Source organism: Oreochromis niloticus, linkage group LG12, assembly GCF_001858045.2.
Source record: "Oreochromis niloticus isolate F11D_XX linkage group LG12, O_niloticus_UMD_NMBU, whole genome shotgun sequence".
Taxonomy (NCBI): Eukaryota; Metazoa; Chordata; class Actinopteri; order Cichliformes; family Cichlidae; genus Oreochromis; species Oreochromis niloticus.
Window position 1 is genome coordinate 8,799,118 of NC_031977.2, and position 18,390 is coordinate 8,817,507.

At 41.3% G+C, this 18,390-nt stretch overlaps 1 protein-coding gene across 1 annotated transcript in view; it reads left to right on the forward strand.

The window, feature by feature from the left end:
* The window catches only part of htr7c (5-hydroxytryptamine (serotonin) receptor 7c), a 33,987-nt gene extending 22,679 nt beyond the window's left edge, over positions 1 to 11,308 (forward strand). The window contains exon 2 of the mRNA XM_005473025.4: positions 9,317 to 11,308. Coding sequence (XP_005473082.1) covers positions 9,317 to 10,055 — 739 coding nt within the window. The 3' untranslated portion in view covers positions 10,056 to 11,308. The remainder of the gene's footprint in view (positions 1 to 9,316) is intronic.
* Positions 11,309 to 18,390: the final 7,082 nt, after the last annotated feature.

An 18,390-nucleotide genomic window follows, 5' to 3' on the forward strand; every position in this document is an offset into this window, starting at 1 on the left:
AGTGGTTTAAATCAAATAACGTGACATGACAGGAGCAGCAGCAGTGAGAGACACATCAGGAAAAACATAAATGGTATTATTGACCTTGGAAATGGCGCTTTAGAAAAAAAAACTAAAGGAAGTGGAGCTTGTTAGTTATTTGTTATGTAGCACTAGCGGCAGGTGTTGGTGAATTAGTCGAAACAGTCTGACTTTTATTCATTTATTTTTAAAATTTTACCCAAGTAGGTCCGTTGGACTAGAAATTTGCAACATTTTGCTCTGAAGGCCTTTGAAGAAATTTAGAGTCACTTTTCCGTCCTTTAGTTTTATGCATGTTTTGTTGCCACATGTTGACGCATGTAGAGCAACATGCTCTACATGCTCATGTTGGATTCAGGGGCCATGCAGTGCCTCCTACATTATCCATATTTTTGTATGGTCACTGACTCTCATTATAAAGGGAAGATCATCAAACTGACTTTGACTGAGTCTAGCTGGAACACCAGTGAAAACTTTAGTTGGGATGCATAAATTCCACCCTTTGGTCTTTGGTGCACTTTCCTCAGATACTTTAATGCCAGCTGTTTTGTTTTGTCACCGTTCTGGTTTAACTCAATGCTTTTGTGTTGCAGATTTTTTTCCCCGAGCTTTTTAATTCTCCTTTATTCCTGTACCCTATTATCTACCCCGCTCAGCTCTCTTCTGTTCTCTGCTGTTTTTCCTTTGTTGTCCAAGGACACCCAGCACTGACTGGGATGGACACAATGACTGTTGGAAGTGGATTTCATTTATCACTGTGTCACTAATAGCTGCCCATCATCCCTATTGCCGTGAGAGCCCTTAAACCTCCAATAGTGACAGGTGGTGAGTTGTGTAGGAAAGGCCATAAAATATCCACTCAGAGGGTTTACAACAATTAGGAGGAAGTAAAACAGACATAAAGGATTTAAAGTCTGATGAGGGGAAGTGCTTTGTGAAGCTAGGTGTGTCTTGTAAGTATACAGGATGACTCTGTAAATAGGTCACCGATAGAAAATGGTTTTCATTGCTACATAATTAACAAAATAGAAAAAATCCAACAGATTTTAAAGGGTCAGGGATGTTATCGGTGAGCACTGAAAACCAGGATTGTTTTGGGACCCCAAAGCAGGCCTGAAGTATTGAATGTTGAGAAGGATTATAGATCACTTTTGTCTCAGATCTGTCCTTGAGCTGTGTTCAGCATGCCCACATTTCCCCGTGGTTCCACATGGATAGTTAAGTGCTTACAGGACAATACAGTAGTAATCAATCTCTGTTAAAATCTCCCTTGTTCTGTGGAAGGTGCTTCCAAAATAATATTTTGCAGACTTGCCTTCACAGAATAATTCAACTTTATTCCCACTTTATGCTGTGTTTACTGTGCTTTTTCAAAGTTGGCACTTTAATGATAACATAACTTTGTGCTATAGATAGGAGTACCAGTCACAAGTCTGGACATGGGTTGTACTGTATACACATGTGGGTAACAGTTTGATTGCGGCTGTTGCAATATTATAACATGAGTCAGTGTGGCTACAATGGTGAACTGGAGAAAAAAAAAAGGATGCTAGAGGGTATAAGTTTAACATTCAGTCAGATTAAAAGAAGTTATATAGACTTACTGACCACTTTATTAGGTACACCTGTTCAATTGCCCCTTATCACAAATATCACAAATATCTACTAGAAACCTGATGCATTTAGGCATCTAGTCTTGATCAAGAAGACCTGCTGAGTTGAAACTGAGCATTAGAATGGGGAAGAAAGTTGATTTAAGTGACTCTGAACATGGCACGGTTGTTGGTGCCAGATGGGCTTGTCCGAGTATTTCAGAAACTGCTTATCTGGTGGGATTTTCCCACACAACCATCTCTAAGGTTCACAGAAAATGGTCCACTGTCACGGCGGGGTGCGCCGGTGTGTCGATGAGGTAGACCCAAAAGCAGAGACAGTGGAGATAGAACTAAGTTTCCAAAAATAAAGCGAGCCTTTATAGTGGCTGAGGGCATGAGAACAACACTAGAGACACACTGAAACTGGGAAAACTAAGGAGACTAAGAACACTGTAAACTAAAAGACTATGACACTGTGAAAGAACTATGAAAAACTATGAACACAGAGTAACTAGGAATGCTATGAAACAGTGAAACAATGAGGGAAAACTATTAAATCTGTGGCGAGGATAATAGACGACCTGACAAAGAACAGTAAGAGACAAAGGACTTAAATATACACATAAGGTGATGAGGGGGAGTGGAGACACGTGAGGAAACAGCTGACTAGGATGAACATAATGATGCACAGGAAATGTAAACCAAAACACAAAGACATGAAAACTGGACTTTCAAAATAAACAGGAAAACATAATAAGACGCAGGCATGACACGAACTTGACAACATTAACCAGGCAGGCAAGAAGCATGACCAATAACACCCAATAAACAACAAGGGGAACTTTAACACAGGGGAAGATGACACAAAGAAATTAAGAAACAAAGGACTAACAGCAACCTAGAAATTGACTGAAACTAGACCACAAATGAATACAAAATGACACACTAACAACCCACCGTGACAGTCCACAAAAGAGAAACTATCCAGTAAGAGAAAGTCCTCAGGGACAAAATGCCTTGTTGTTGCCAGAGTGGTCAGACTGCTTCAAGCTGATAGAAAGGCAACAACAACTCAAATAACCACTTGTTACAATGCAGAAGAGCATCTCTGAGGAATGCCGAAGGGCATCTCTGAATGCACAACATGTTGAATCTTGAAGTTGATGGGCTACAGCAACAGAAGACCCAACACGTTCTCACTCCCAAAGCGTAATATTTTACGCTAGGTGACAAATCGTCAACACATTACGCTTCCGGGCACCCAACATGTCCCTAAATGACGAGATCGGAAAAATGAGGAAACATGAGAACCGTTCGGAATCAATCTACACATGTTCATTCATTTTACTTAAATCGCTTTGGAAAACACTATTTAACGTCATTAAAGAGCTGGTTAGGGCTAGGGATAAGGTTATGGTTAGGGATAAGGTTATGGTTAGGGATAAGGTTAGGGTTTGGGCTGGAATACATGGCTGGAACGTGTATTACCGCGGGACCGTCACTTTACTGGATTTCACCCATAACCCGGCGTGTAGCATAAGAACGCAGAAGGTCACCTTTCACGTTCCTCAGGAACACCGCGGGATGTGAAACATTGTGGGGATGTTACTCGAGAGTGAGAACGGGCTGGAAGACCACTTTGGGTGCCGCTCCTGTCAGCTAAGAATAGGCTACAACACAGGCTCACGAAAACTGGACAAAAAAAGACTGGTAAAACAGTGCCTGGTCTGATGAGTCAACATTGAGATAGGGGTCCGAATTATATCAACTGGTCAGGCTGGTGGTGATGGTATAATAGTGCGAGGAATGTTTTTTTGGCATACTTTAGAACCAACTGAGCATGTTTTAAATCCCACATCTATCTCTTTAAGACCACAGTGGGCCCATCTCCTGATGACTGCTTCCACGAGGATAACGCACCATGTCACAAAGGTCAGATCATCCTAAACTAGTTTGTTGAACATGGCAGTGAGTTCACTCAAATGGCCTCCACTGTCACCAATCCAGCAGAGCACCTTTGGCATGCAGTAGAGGTTCACATCATGGATGTGGATGAACTATGAGATGCAATCATGTTATTATGGGAAAAAGAACTCTGATTAATGTTTCCAGCACCTTGAAGATTGCAACGTGTTAGATTGACAGGTAAAATAGAAACTTAAGGGATGAGATTAAAATGTAGGCTATTGTCAAAATGTTGTGGTTGCAAAGAAAGTATTAATGTGTAAAAGTTGTCTAAATGTTTCAGGTTGGACTAAAGTTTCGGTCCAGTATTGCCATCTTGTGTGTGTGAAATGCAAAAAAACAAAACAAAACAAACCTGCAGTCACCCCCTCAACACTTTTTTGTCTTATTAGATTAAGAAAGGAAATTAAGGTGTTACGTTTGTTGTCGGTAACTATAAAGTTTGCATAAATTTGGCTTATCAACTTTTTTTTTCTGGTAAAAAAAAATAAATCATTGCCTTAAGTAGCAATTCCCCCCTCGACACGTTGGCTGAAATAAAATAATAGTTATTCACAGACTGGCTGGAGGTAATACACAAATCTGAGGGAAGAAGTGTGTCTGTCCAGGGATGACTCAGTTTGGCTTATGTAAGAGTCTAAATGTGATTAAAGAAACAGCTCTATTGTTATTTTACTCACTCATTCTCACCTCACCATGAGCAGAAATCACACAAGAGAACAGAACCTGACCTAAACAGGTATAATAAGTGTGTTAGAACAAAAATGTTAAATTGTGTGTAAAACTCGGAAAAAGACAAAGCTGCTCCTTTGCTTCCTTGTTGAAAATTCATGTGTGCTCTGTCAGATGAAAAGCAGCTCAATTTCTGTCTTATGGTGCTTCCTCAAATAGAGCTGAAGCGCTCCTTGAGGACTTGACTCGTTGTCAGATGTCGGAGAAATGTTCCAGAGCTCTCACTGAACACATCCGTTGTTCTTCAGTTGAAGAAAGCTCAGAATAAATAAATGCATGTGTTGAACAACTGTACTCTTATTTTCTTCTTTATTTTATTTTTTAATTATTCATTTTTTTATCCAGAGGTCCAACTTTACATTTGTTTAGTCCAGCTCATAATACCCATATTACAACACGGTGTATTTAACAAATCAATAAGCAAACAAGCTTTTCTACGATATATCTTGCACACAGCTGACACTCGAGTGAACACTGAACTGTGTTTTCCGAGATCTTCCCCATTTTCAGCACTCTCGTTCACTTTAGATAAATCAAACCAAGCGTGAAAGCGGCCAGTACTCACAAAGCAATGAAGCTGCGTTTCTCAAAAAACGGTTTGATTTCAGGTGACGTCTGCACCTCTCTGTCCGCTCGCTTAAATCACACGCAGATGAATACAGAGATCTTCCAAAAATGGGCAACACTTAAAATTTTTAAACTCATGTTGAACCCCTCCCCTGCACATTTGTGCTTTGACATAAGAATTATAAATGGCTTAGTGAAGGGACTTCAGTGGAAAGTTTCTGTGGGAAAAAAGGTATTCTGACAGACACAGAGCTCCAAATTTACCACCTTGTCTCTCAGCCAGTGGCTTGGATAAATATTTCACCATGTTTCCCCTCTCAGAAGTAAAAGGTTCGTGAGGTTCTCCTGGAGATGACTGACGACTGTTGCACAAGAGGGCCAGTTACAGTGTTTCAGAGCAGAAAATAGCACACTATACTGTGCTCTATGGGGTAGCCTAGTGGAGGTAATGGAATTGTCCATTAGCTTGGGCATTCTGGTTGCCTATGGATGGGTAATTCCTGAGGGCCGCTGTATCTACCAGAGATGTGAATAAAAAAAAATTTAAACATCACTGACTGTGTTCAGGTCATACTTTCATCATAATGCAAAGTTCAAATATGGTATGCATTTTGAAAAATGCTCTAGATTTCTATTCAGACTTACAGATGGTCCAGTAATGCATAAGTCTTGAACCACCTCTCTTTTATGTTTTCCTAACATGGGAAATAGATCCAGCACTTTACTTATAACGTGCAAATGGAGAGGCTGTTGCTTGGGAGGTAAAGCAGGTCATCGTTTATTCAGAAGTTTGGTGGTTCAAAGTCTGGCTGCTCCAGTTATCTTTGGGCCTGGAGTTCAAGATCATCCACATTCAATGGACTGTGAATGTTTTATAGAAAACACTTATATGAAGTAAAAAGCATGAATGAGACATGTTGTATAAAGTGCTTTGAAAGCTTGAGTAGAAAAAGCACTATATAAGAACCGGCCCTTTAAATACCTGGAAATACATTATAGTCAATATTTGTTATGACCACCGTTATTCTTCAACACAGTCTGAACTCTCTGAGGAAAGCTTTCTCGTCATTTCTTTAAGGAGTCTTCTGGAATAGTTCTCCAGGCTTCTTGAAGGACATTTAAAGCTCCTCTTTGGATGTTTCTGCCTTTTGTTCCCTTTTCTGTGAAGATGATCAGGCACAGCTTCAATAATGTTGGGCTCTGGCTTCTAGGGAGGTCAGTCCATGAGTGACAGTGTGTGTGCGTGTTTTTTCTTTTAGTGCATTCACAGTGTGTTTGGAGTCATTGTCATGCTGAAAAAATCGATCTGTTCTTGTGTTATTAAGCATAACTTAGCCTTTCTCAGTGCCTCCCTTCCTTAAGAATGGCTTCTTGACAGACATCCTTTCACTCAGACCATTTCTGATGAGGCTTGAGTGAACAGTAGATGGAGCCTCTCTTCCGGCGCCCCCCGTGTGCGGCAGCACAGCAGCTCTGCTCATTCTGAGTCTCTTTCTTTTTCTTCTCGTAATCAACAAATTTCCCACCTGGGGGACTAATAAAGGTCATCTTATCTTATCAACTGAAGGGCCACATATATCTCTCAGGTCTTTGCTGGGTTTTTTCCTATTTCTTGAAGACAATTTTGTGCCTGTCAAACTATGTGATCTTTGGCATTTTTTATAGATTCGACTAAAGAAACGAGAACATATGATATATTTTTAAGACAGACTGCTAGTAACCAAGTGCATAAAATGCTATTTGGTTCTTGTCTGTCTAGAGACAACACAGGTTCATCCCTTTAGTTAGGTAACTTTTTGATGCTTGAATGAGTCACAGGTCAGTGTTAAGTAGCTTAATAAATAAACAAAACAAAGTCCAATATCTTGACTGCAAATTTGTTAAAATGAAGCCAGTGTCTAAAGAAAAACTTTGAAATAACACCAGGAAGCTGGTGAAAAAATAAAAAATAAAGTCTGGGTCCTTGGAAGAAAAATGTGAAGGAATGAGGTGTGGTTCAAGACTTTTGCACATCCCTGTGTATGAAAATACAATTTCTGCAATCAGTATTTTAATATCAACATTGGATTAAGTGACTGTGTGTAATGTGGGAAACATCCCTTGTAGCGATCCTGCTTGGTTTCTCAGCTCAGTTCTGTGGCGCACTTATGTTTTTTGTCTCAGTGCTCATAATGTGACAGTGGGTCAGTGCTGGGGACTAACTGTGTTCACCTGGTAAACACAGGAGTTAGTGGAGAGAGGGAGAAAGAACAGTAGACTTTTATTTCTGCATGTTTCTGCCATATTAAGCTATCACTGTTACGTTGTACGCGGCAAAGGGAAATACACTTACATGTACGTGTTTTTTTGCTGTTATTGATCTTGTTACCCTGACTCTCAAGGGTTAGTAACGTTCAATTTTTAGAATGCAAAAATAAGAATGATTAAACCCACAGATGTTTGCATCAGCTCATCCTGCTGCAAGACATGCAAGAAGCAGTGTGATGAAGTGTTAAAATGCGTGCTCTCTTAGCCAAACCGCAGTCATTGTCTCCAGAAGGACGATGAGAAGATTGTGTGTCCAATGAGAGTGCGCCTGGAAACAGCTCTGCCTTCTAAAGGTCTGAGTATGAGTCATGGTGGCAGAGAACTGCCCTCCACCCCCCACTGACAAACAAATATCCCCCCAAATAAGCACCACAAACACCATCTTCATTACTGAGTAATGGATTCAGAGAGGAGTGTTGCATTACTGCGTATCTATTATGAATTCCATAGAAGCATGCCATGTACCCATCTTGGCTCTGTTTCATATTTATTTGACATTGTTGTCTGGGTGTGTTTAGTCTCCCCTGTGAAACTTAAGTACATTTTAAGTGAGGGGTGTAAATTACTCAGATTAGTGGAGGGATTAGAAGAATGAACACAAAGTAGTTGTTATATAACGTCCACTGAGGACGGATAACCTGAGCTGAAGGATCTTAGAGTCTGACTGTGTGATGGTGTGTGGCACATAAGTTTACATGGAAACTGAAAAGTTACTGTCTCGTATAACCAATGACAAAGGTAACCTACACCAACGCAACTATCAGTCGCGAGTTGTAGCGGTATCTTTTTCTTTCTTTCTTTAGTGTCGCAGTATTTTCTGCCACCGTCAGCCCACAAGACCTGCCATGGGCGACAACATAATGACACCTGTCTCAGATAAACGACTGACGTTTCATTCGGCGTGGCAGTTCTGATACGAGGCGTGTGAGGCTTTTTAAAGCCGATTAAAAAAAATCTGATCTGGGTTAGGTGTCTGTGTGTGTGTGTTGGTGGTGAGGAAAGGGTATAATAAAGCGCTCCTAGCAAAGCGCTAGTTGTAGCCCCGGTGTCCGTTCCGAGTCATTCTGATTTAGATCAATACCACTTGCATTATGTGTTGGCAGTAGTTAATAGGCACCAGTGTGCATCAGAGGTGCTGGACTAGAGAGCATTTTGACATTTTGTGTACCTTCACTCACATGTGTCTTCAACCAGCATCTCTTAAAAAACGCACTAGAAATGATTTCTGAGGAGTGTTATAATGTTATTTGACAGCCAAGTTTGTTAATGTCCATACTTAATCTGAATGTAACAGAAAATGAGCTGCAGATGGCACCGAGCGCTGTAATATTTGTGACTAGCATAATACTAAGCTGTACAAACACTGGAGAAAATGTTTATAGATGAAGTAATATTTTAAAACTACACCTGACTTGAACAAGCTGAACTTTTAAAAACCTGCCAATAGAGTAAAGACCCAAGTCGAAAAGCATTGAATGTAATTTGACAGTGAATCACAGCGATCCTTAACATTATTTTTTATGTTAGAATTAACAGCAAAGCAGAAATCAGATAAAATAGCCCGGAGAGTGGAATATAGAGTTTTCATCAATGACGCATCTGGTGCTGATGAGTGCTGCAGGCGTACCGCCAAAACATGCTGTGTTGTACACACAGATTTATCATTTTGTGTGAATAGTGGCTATTTTCCCAGTTTTGTACAAATTCTAGCCTTTCGCACCTCATTTTGTCTTTTTTTTTTTTCCCTGACACCTCCAGCTGCTATTTGAAACCACTGAGCTGCCTGTTTGATTGATAGCTCGTTCTCTACTTACCAAGCTCAAAGAGCCAAAGAAAAAGCAGCAAATAACCCTCCGGGCAATGACAGGGCTTAAGTCCTTTCATTCAGATGTCTGTCTTTGAAATGAGTGGACGTTTCTTTGATGCTACCACACTACAAGCCTAAAAGGGTCCGTGTGGATTGTAAATGATAAATGATTAATAAGATTTTGTTTTTGAGATGACAGAGAGAATATATTAGATGAGGAGTTTAAAAGAAGATGTCAATGTGACATCAACTGCTTTTAGTACTTTATAAAAAGATCCCTGCAACTGAGCAGTGATGCTTCATTTGTCTCCTTTTCTCACAGGTATCTGGGGATCACACGGCCTCTCACCTACCCAGCCCGGCAGAACGGTCAGCTGATGGCCAAGATGATCCTGGGAGTCTGGCTGGTGTCAGCATCCATCACACTGCCGCCTTTCTGTGGCTGGGCCAAAAACGTCCACACAGCCGGTGTGTGCCTCATTAGCCAAGACTTTGGCTACACCATCTATTCCACAGCTGTGGCCTTTTATATCCCTATGCTGGTCATGCTGGTCATGTACTACAAGATCTTCAGGGCAGCTCGCAAGAGCGGCGCCAAGCACCGCTTCACCGACCTTTCACGACGCGAGCGTCTCGAAACAGTGGCTAACGAGGCTCTCCGAATGCAGGGCCTGAAGCCGCCCGGCGTGGCAGAGGAGTGTGCCGCATTGTCCCGCCTGCTGACCCGCGAGCGCAGAAACATCTCCATCTTCAAGCGGGAACAAAAAGCGGCCACGACACTGGGGGTGATTGTGGGCGTCTTCGCCGTGTGCTGGCTGCCCTTCTTTATCCTGTCCACTGCCAGGCCCTTTATCTGCGGAGTGGAATGTAGCTGTGTGCCCATCTGGCTGGAGCGCACGCTCCTGTGGTTAGGTTACGCCAACTCGCTAATGAATCCCTTCATCTACGCCTTCTTCAATCGAGACCTGCGCTCCACTTATCGTGACCTTCTCCGGTGTCGTTATCGCAACATCAACCGTCGGCTTTCCGCCGTGGGTGTACACGAAGCTCTCAAGGTGTAAGACCGAATGGTTAAAGCCGCTGCTCTCGTACACTCGGCGTTTAAAGGGCGACACTTAAGCAGCCGGCCTGCAGACAGATATGGCCTAACGGGATAAAAGTCAGTGTTAGTGGCTCGCTGCAGACAGCACGATCACTTCAGTGTGTGAGTCAGTCATTCTATTTTTGGAAAGAAAATCACAGAGCGTACTTGATGGACTATTCAAGTCGACACTGCTTTTGTGCATATGCCACATTTCCATCCTGTTCCAGATTTATGATGGAATAATGCCGTAACAAAGGAAATGACATATAAACACAATAAATCATTCTAGGGCTTTCAAAGAGACCATAAGGCAAGCAGATTTCTGTATATTAACAAAATTGATGTTTGATAACAAATAACGTTTGTTTCGTGGCTTTCTGAGCGTTTCCCTCTCACCGTGTATCCACGCAAATCCCCGATGATTATTTTTCAAACGGGAGGCAATCACTTTAAGGCGTATTACAGGACTGAAACTTATATCACGCCATCACAAGTCAGAGCCTTCAAGCTGGTCCTCTGACTGAATTTATTTTGAGCACCCTAGATGTCGCCCAGTTATTTAAAATTTGGTGATTCTAAGTAGAACAAAGTGGGGTGGAAAATGCTGATTTAACACAACATAGTGAGAACGTCTCAGTGTTTGAAGGTAGTTTGTTTTGTGTCTGCATGAAACATATTTTTCTTACATGCCATTGTATACATAAATCAAAAGAGAAGTAGTGGCAGCGGTGTTTCATGGGTGACCCAGACACTGCATCGCACAGAAACCATGATACTGTGGAGCTTTTCACTTTTATCCAGTCATACTTGGTAAATAGAGCAAACTAAACGTTTCCACATTCTTAAGGCTCGTTTTCCTCACTGGTTGTTGACAGTGTTTTTATCTCTCTTCTCAATCAGGATGTGTGCCCCCCCCAATTCAGTACATTTCCTTTTGAACTCCTCAGTGACTTGTACGAACCCATGTCCGATATCATCAGTCGAGCAGTGTGTGCTTTTTTTCTACCTCGATTTTTTGAAATGCTCTACATTTCCTCCCCCCCAAAAAAGAAGCTGTACTGCTGTATCATTTTGTATCGAAATGCTATTTTTTATTGTGTAAAGTCAATCTGTCTACAACTGTGTGCGAGCGCTTTGAGTGACCACTCTGTTATTACCTTGAGAAAGAAGTTGGGGAAAGTGGTAAAAGTATTTCATCACTTTGTAAATAAAGAAACACCGAAAATGTCACTGTGGCCTAGATTAGTATGAAAGCCGTTCGTGCAAAGTCAGTGAAGTTCTCGTTCTTTGGACTGAGACTGCAGTGATTTAGGAGACAATCAACATGGGTCTTCTTGCTTTCTAGCCCCCACGGAGCATCCTCAAATGCCTGATGCACCCAGTATGTCATGCATAGAAATAAAGACCAACCTTTAAGCCCATTAGAAGTCTTTGATACATTTGTGACCTTTCTTAAAGCAGTATCGCCAAGACTGTTGGGCTACAGCTAGGATTCTTAAGGATGGTTGCCCCTCCCGTCTGCCCCAGAAATGCCTTTGTGTTAAGTCTGCTTTGAGCAAATGCTTTTATTCAGAGTCTGGGTGACAGCTGTCTGCTTACTCCAAGGGAAAAACAGTGACGAAGAAGAGTAAAGTAGGATGTGTCTTATCTTGTGGTCAGAAGGTATGTCTCAGTACAGACATATTTGGGTTGTGTTTGTAGAGGAGTGTCACTGTATCGCAGACAAATCACCACTTCAAATATATTTAACACATAAAGACCAACTTATAAGACCAACAACATGGATTCCAGTCATATTATTAAGGCTGACACCAAACAAGCCTTTTTATTTTGCGTGTACTTAATATATACATATTCCTTCACTCACATACACATACAAACTGCTTCATCAAAATTACTTTGCACATCACAGGTATGATGCGGCCAAACTCATTTATTTAAAAAAAATATTCCAAGCACTTGCCGATGACCCCCTCCCCCTATCCAGCGTATAGTGGTGCTCTTTATAGGAGTCTTTTGAATTAAACTTAGCGCTGCCCCTCATGAGCAGTTTGCCTCAGGAGACCATACCAGGGGCAAATGCATCATAGACAACATACTTGTGGGATCACTCAGACATGCAAACCCTTCACCTTAAAAAGGTCGGAGAAAGAACATAAAACTGATACTTTTCATTTGCAGACAGGTGCTAACAGGTGCTTTTCAGAGCTTTCTCCTCAAAATAGTTACTTGCGTTGGTTGAAGAGCTGTTGTGGTAAACTGTGAATTGTAGCAACTTTGACACTTCCTGTCCATTGTCCAATGCAACAAAAGTCATTGCAAGTTTTCCTGATTTTGCCAAGAGAAATTAGGCTAGCTTTATTTAATCCACAAGAACGCTGTTACTGTTCATCATGACACAACTGCAGCGACATACAATCTCAACACAAATGTGATTTTTCGAAATGTTTTCAACTCATTCCTGTGTAAAATCTCTTGGAAAACGCTTTAAATGTGCCACTTTTAATATTATTACTGTTATTACATGAATCCAAAAATAAGCCTTGGCGGGACATTTGGCCATTTCCTTGATTTCACCGTCTGTCGAATGGTTTGGTGGGACGGTACCCAAATCTAACATAAGGACATTCCTAATTATATTCTTTCATTTGCACTATGAGTGGCTCTCCAAGTCAGTTGAACAATGTTATGCAATTCAGCCCTGCTGACAACAAAAAACCCCATATGATGATCACAGGGGAAAAATCTAGTTAACTGTCCCTTTGTGGACTAATGTCTATTTAGGGTTCAGAGTCAAAAAAAGGAGTTTCAAATTCCCTGGAGTAAAGAGCAGCAACACAGCCTCAACCCGCACGCTGACATTTTGTTTCAGCACACAAATAGGAGGCAGCGCTGGTGGATCTTGTGTGCTGCCCCTAAGACCTTCAGACTCCCGGCAACCATGTCAACGGGCGTTACTCTCGGGGAGTGAGCACCACTGCGCCTGCGAGGAGCGCCTGCCCTCTTGGTCACCGTGTCTGGCCTCCTGCGCTGGCGCCTGATGTGTGTCATCGCTGTCGGTGAACGGGATGAACTATTTTCATTTGATGTAGTACATTCATCTAAGGGAGAAGGATAGTAGCAGAGAGTCTTTCACATATGCTGCCCAAAGGCTCAGTTGCCAGCTCTGACAAGCTGTGGGGGTTGATGTGGGGACGATTCACTCACGCTTTGCTATTTTTAATCTGTCCCAGCAATTAAGCGAGGAAGCTCTGATTAAGCATGGGGGAAAAGGAATTTAAAGTACTGTGATTTTGCTACCCTCCATGTACCTGCTGCACATGCAAATAATAATAATAATTATCGATTAGGAGATAGTCTTTGTTTGATACTGCATAGGACAATTATGGTGACCAGGAACTTGTAATATTTGCTTGCATTTCTATTCAACTCCGTTAATACATGATTAGTCCACATTTATTGTGTTTAAAATACTGTTTGTGTTTCTTTCAGTACATGACAAAGTCAAGTTCATTTATATACAATATGTTTTGTAGCTGATGACACGTCACATGTTGGTGCAAAAACTTTTGGAAAGTATGAGTCTGACTTTCAACCAAAAACAAAAAATGTGTGCATTAACATTTACACTGCGTTAACAGAATAAAGTACACAGCTGTGGTTTCCAACATGTCAACGGAAGGACTGGATGTCCTGAGACGATTTTAACCAGGTAAGAAATAAGAAATAAAAAAATTGCAATGAAGTTTATTATTATTATTATTTTGCTGAATTTTGTGAACTGCCACAGTTTCCTTCTTAAAGCCCCTAAAAACGGTGCAGGTGGTTCCATTAAGGTTGGAAACACCTGCACCTCATACAAAATTAAAGGAGCCATGTGATATTTTCACTGAATGTACATTTAGGCTTTCATTTAATATTTCTTAATAAAAGAAAGCATGCATTAAACTATTTTTTTGTTTTTGCAAGGTGAATGTTGGGATTTTCATATTGTACATTTTTTAAGTGTGTGCTTACCTCTAAGCATCATCACAGTGAGCTTAATAGCATCATTGTCATTTGCACTGAAGACTGTGAATGTAACAAACAGTAAAACAGGGTAATTAGCACAGGCAGAGAGCTTAATTAAAAAGATTTATTTTTACAGTTATTCACTGTGGGAACAAAATAATTAATTTAAGAAAATCATACATTAAATATTATTAAATATTCTCCAATGCTTCCCTTCTCTAACTATAAGATGGATATATGGGTAGTTGCTGAATTTCTATTGCATTTACAATTTCAGACTTTTAATGTAACAGACTAGTTATTTCTTTTACCTGTAACTTATCAAAGCTACTCTCAGATAATTCCAAACACACATCGATGTAAATCTGATTTCTAAGATAGTTTGGACACACGTGTACCCGGATGTTACATCCTCAAATATAATCAGGGCCATAAATGTAGCCTCGTTTCCCACCTTCTAATTAAAAAGGGATGCTATAAATACACCAGTAAACATGTCAATTATGTGTTAATCCAATTTATGTGGTGCGTCCTGAAATATCAACTTCCTCCCACGGCCACCACCCATGGCCAATCACAGCACGAGAGTCTGTTCACTGTCTATGGGACTTCCTACGGGGATGGGCCCGTGGCAAATGCAGACAAGTTATCTAAGTGTCACCAAGAAGTTTTCTCCCCTCATTTTATTTTGTGGAGGCAGCAACCTGTAATTAGGTTTTGTCATAGAGCTGGAAAGTAAATGTCTGCTTTTAAGGTTGCAAGCATCAAAGGACCTGCGTATGAGGGCAGCCTCTCCTGTACACTTCAAAGTGAACGAAGTAGATATAACCCTTCTTTTGCATAGCAGATTTTTTTGTAACTCGGGTATGAGAGCATGGACTTGATGCCTTGTATTTGCACACATGTTCACAATGCTGGCTGCCAAGAAGCCCTCCTACACGGCTTGTATCGGATAAGCCTGTCGATTGTTCTGCACTGCATCTTTGAGGCCAATCAGTAAGAGTGTGAATGTGTGTGGAAAGGCCCCCATATGGTCTAATGCTCCACGTTCCCTTAATATGTTAAGCATATCACAATAGTAGCACTTCCTAAAATCATCCGCTGTTTTTTGGGATCTTAAAGACTTTGCAGACATTGTGATTAACCTACAAGCCCATTCACATGGAGGTCTGATATTTTTGCATCTTCCCATTTCAGTGCCAGGTTTCGTTTAAGTGGATTTTCTTTTATAAATAGGCTACAGTATTCGTGGTGGTAAGAACATATTGCTAGCTACATTTTTCAGACAGACTTGATTTTCCAGAATTAAAACTCCCACTTGGAACAGTGTGGCATAAAATAATAATAATTAAAAAAAGAAGAAAGAATAGTACAGAATATTATTTTTAAACCAAATCTGCCACATGGAGTTATTATTAGGCTTGCAATCTCATGAAATAGCCTATCTAATAAAATATTTTAGGATGCAAAGAAATGTCAGCAATCGATTATTTCGTGGATGGACAGACTTGAAATGATTAGTAAGATTAGAATAAGTTTGTTCTTTTATCAGACTCACTTAAACGTATTCGCCACACATCAATTGTCTGTCGTTTTGTTCGTATACATCTCACACAGTGACCAGGGCAGGTCAGCTGCTTGTCATCTGCTCAACTACCTCAATTGCTGTCTCGCTGCCTTTTGAGAACAGTGAAAGAAAACAGCAGTTTGGTGAGATTGAGGATAATGGGCTGCCTTTTGCAACCAGCAGCCTATGAAATGACAGTAAATGCCTCAACCTGTAAAGGCCACCATTTGGTGTGAATTAATTCTTTGTAATTGTGTGCAAGACGCAGATTTAAAATGCAGTTCCATTGTCGGGCTGAGGAACATTAAGTAGCGGGCTTTTATGCAAGTTAACAAAGCACAAAACAGTTATATTAAAGCCACTGTGAGTTGGTTATTATGCGTTCAATCAACTCAGTCGCTTTGCCATTTAGTTTCATTTTGTCATTATGGGAAGGAGGATTTTGGATAAAACTCCTCCATTTATCCAGACTTGGAACCGACTTTAGAAGTGCTGGGTTGTGTCTCTTCCTGGAATCAAACCAGAGATCTTTCACATGCAAGGTGAAAGTGTTAATCACTATACAATGGAGCGACTAAAGAAAGTTTATACACTGTAACAAAGAAAAAAATCATAGAATAGACCGAGGTCTGACCAGAAAATTACCAGTGCAATTTTCTATTAACCTTATGGGGAATTCCAGCATTTGTAAATCAGAACATTTTACAATTTTAAAGAACTGTAAAATGTTTTACTTACCATCTCTGTAGTTAACGGGCACTTTCATCTGTTCAGTTTTGTATCCTCTATGTCAATAATGGACATTTCCTTCAGTGGTCAGAAAATTCAGTGTACATCATTAAGATAAGATAAGATAAGATAAGATAAGATAAGATAAGATAAGATAAGATAAGATAAGATGACCTTTATTAGTCCCACAGGTGGGAAATGTCATGGTTCTGGGTCCGGTGGACCCAGTATTTTGAGTTCCTTATGTTTTGGTTTATTTTGCATGTTTGAGTGTGTTGGGGTTGTCCGGGTTTTGATTATTTGTGATATATTATATTACTGTGATTCTGGTTTTGGGGTTTTGTTCGCAGGTTTTATGTTCTCATGTTTTGTGTGGGTTTAGTTCCATGTGTCTCTCAGTGTCGGGTCTGCGTCTTTGTGTGGTGATCTCTTGTTTCCCGTTTTATTGTGAAGGTCTGCGTCTCAGGTGTATGTGTTCGGTTTTACCTCTTGTCTCGTCTTGTTAATTACTCCCAGCTGTGTCCACCACCTGTGTGTAATCTCCCTGTGTTTCTCTGTGTGTATTTAAGTCGCGTCTTCTGTCTTTGTAGTTGCTGCTTCGTCTGTGTTGTTTCCCTCGGTCTCCCTACGTCTCTCCGTCTTCCTATGGATTTCCCTGTGCCTCCCTGCATATCTGTTTCCGGTTAGTTTCTGTTAGTTTTTCCAGTTTAGGTTTTCTTAGTTTCTAGTTCACCCTCGCCACTGATGTTTGTATTTTCTTCTGTTAAATAAACTCACCTGCACCAGAGCTGCTGCAACTTGGGTCCTCCCTACTACTCCACACGTCTGCCACACCGGACGTGACAGGAAATTTGTTTTGTTACAGCAAAGTGCAAAGTTATGTAGCAGAAATTAGAAAACACTGGAAAGCAATACAATACAATAAAATAAAATAAAATACCATATACAGTAGAATAAAATAGAATAGAATAATATATACAATAGAATAAAATGGAAATACAAATACTATATACAACTGAGTAGGAAAATACAAAAATACAACTTCGTCAGAAGAAGAATTGCACATATAGCAGTCTTATTGCACATGTGTGGGTTTGTGTGTTTGATCAGCTGCAAAAGTCTTTATTGTGGAGTCTGACAGCAGTGGGGAGGAAAGACCTGCGAAATCTCTCTGTCCCACACCGTGGGTGCCGCAGTCTCCCACTGAAGGAGCTGCTCAGTGCTGTCAGAGTCTCCTGCATGGGGTGGGAGATGTTGTCCAGCAGTGATGACAGCTTAGCCACCATTCTCCTGTCACTCACCACCTCCACTGGGTCCAGAGGGCATCCCAGAACAGAGCTGGCCCTTCAGATCAGCCTGTTCAGTCTCTTCCTGTCCCCGGCAGAGATGCTGCCACCCCAGCAGACCACACCATAGAAGATGGCTGAGGCCACCACAGAGTGATAGAAGGTCTTCAGGAGTGGGCCCTCCACTCCAAACGACCTGAGTCTCCGCAGCAGGTACAGCCTGCTCTGCCCTTTCCTGTAGAGGGCGTCTGAGTTATGAGTCCAGTCCAGTTTGTTGTTCAGATGAACACCAAGGTACCTGTAGCTGTCCATAGCCTCGATGTCCATACCTTGGATGTTCAGTGGTTGCAGTGGAGGATGCTTGTGCCTGCGGAAGTCTACCACCAGCTCCTTGGTTTTACTGGCATTGATCTGGATGTAGTTCAGCTGGTACCAGTCCACAAAGTCTTGAGTCAGTCCTCTGTACTCCTTGTCGTCCCCATCAGTGATGAGGCCGACTATTGCAGAGTCATCAGAGAACTTCTGCAGGAAGCACTGGGTGGAGTTGTGGGAGAAGTCTGCAGTGTAGATGGTGAAGAGGAACGGAGCCAGAACCGTTCCCTGTGGGGCCCCCATACTGCAGACGACCCTGTCCGACACACAGCCCTGAGTCCTCACATACTGTGGTCGGTCGGTGAGGTAGTCCAAAATCCAGGTAGTGAGGTGATGGTCCACTCCAG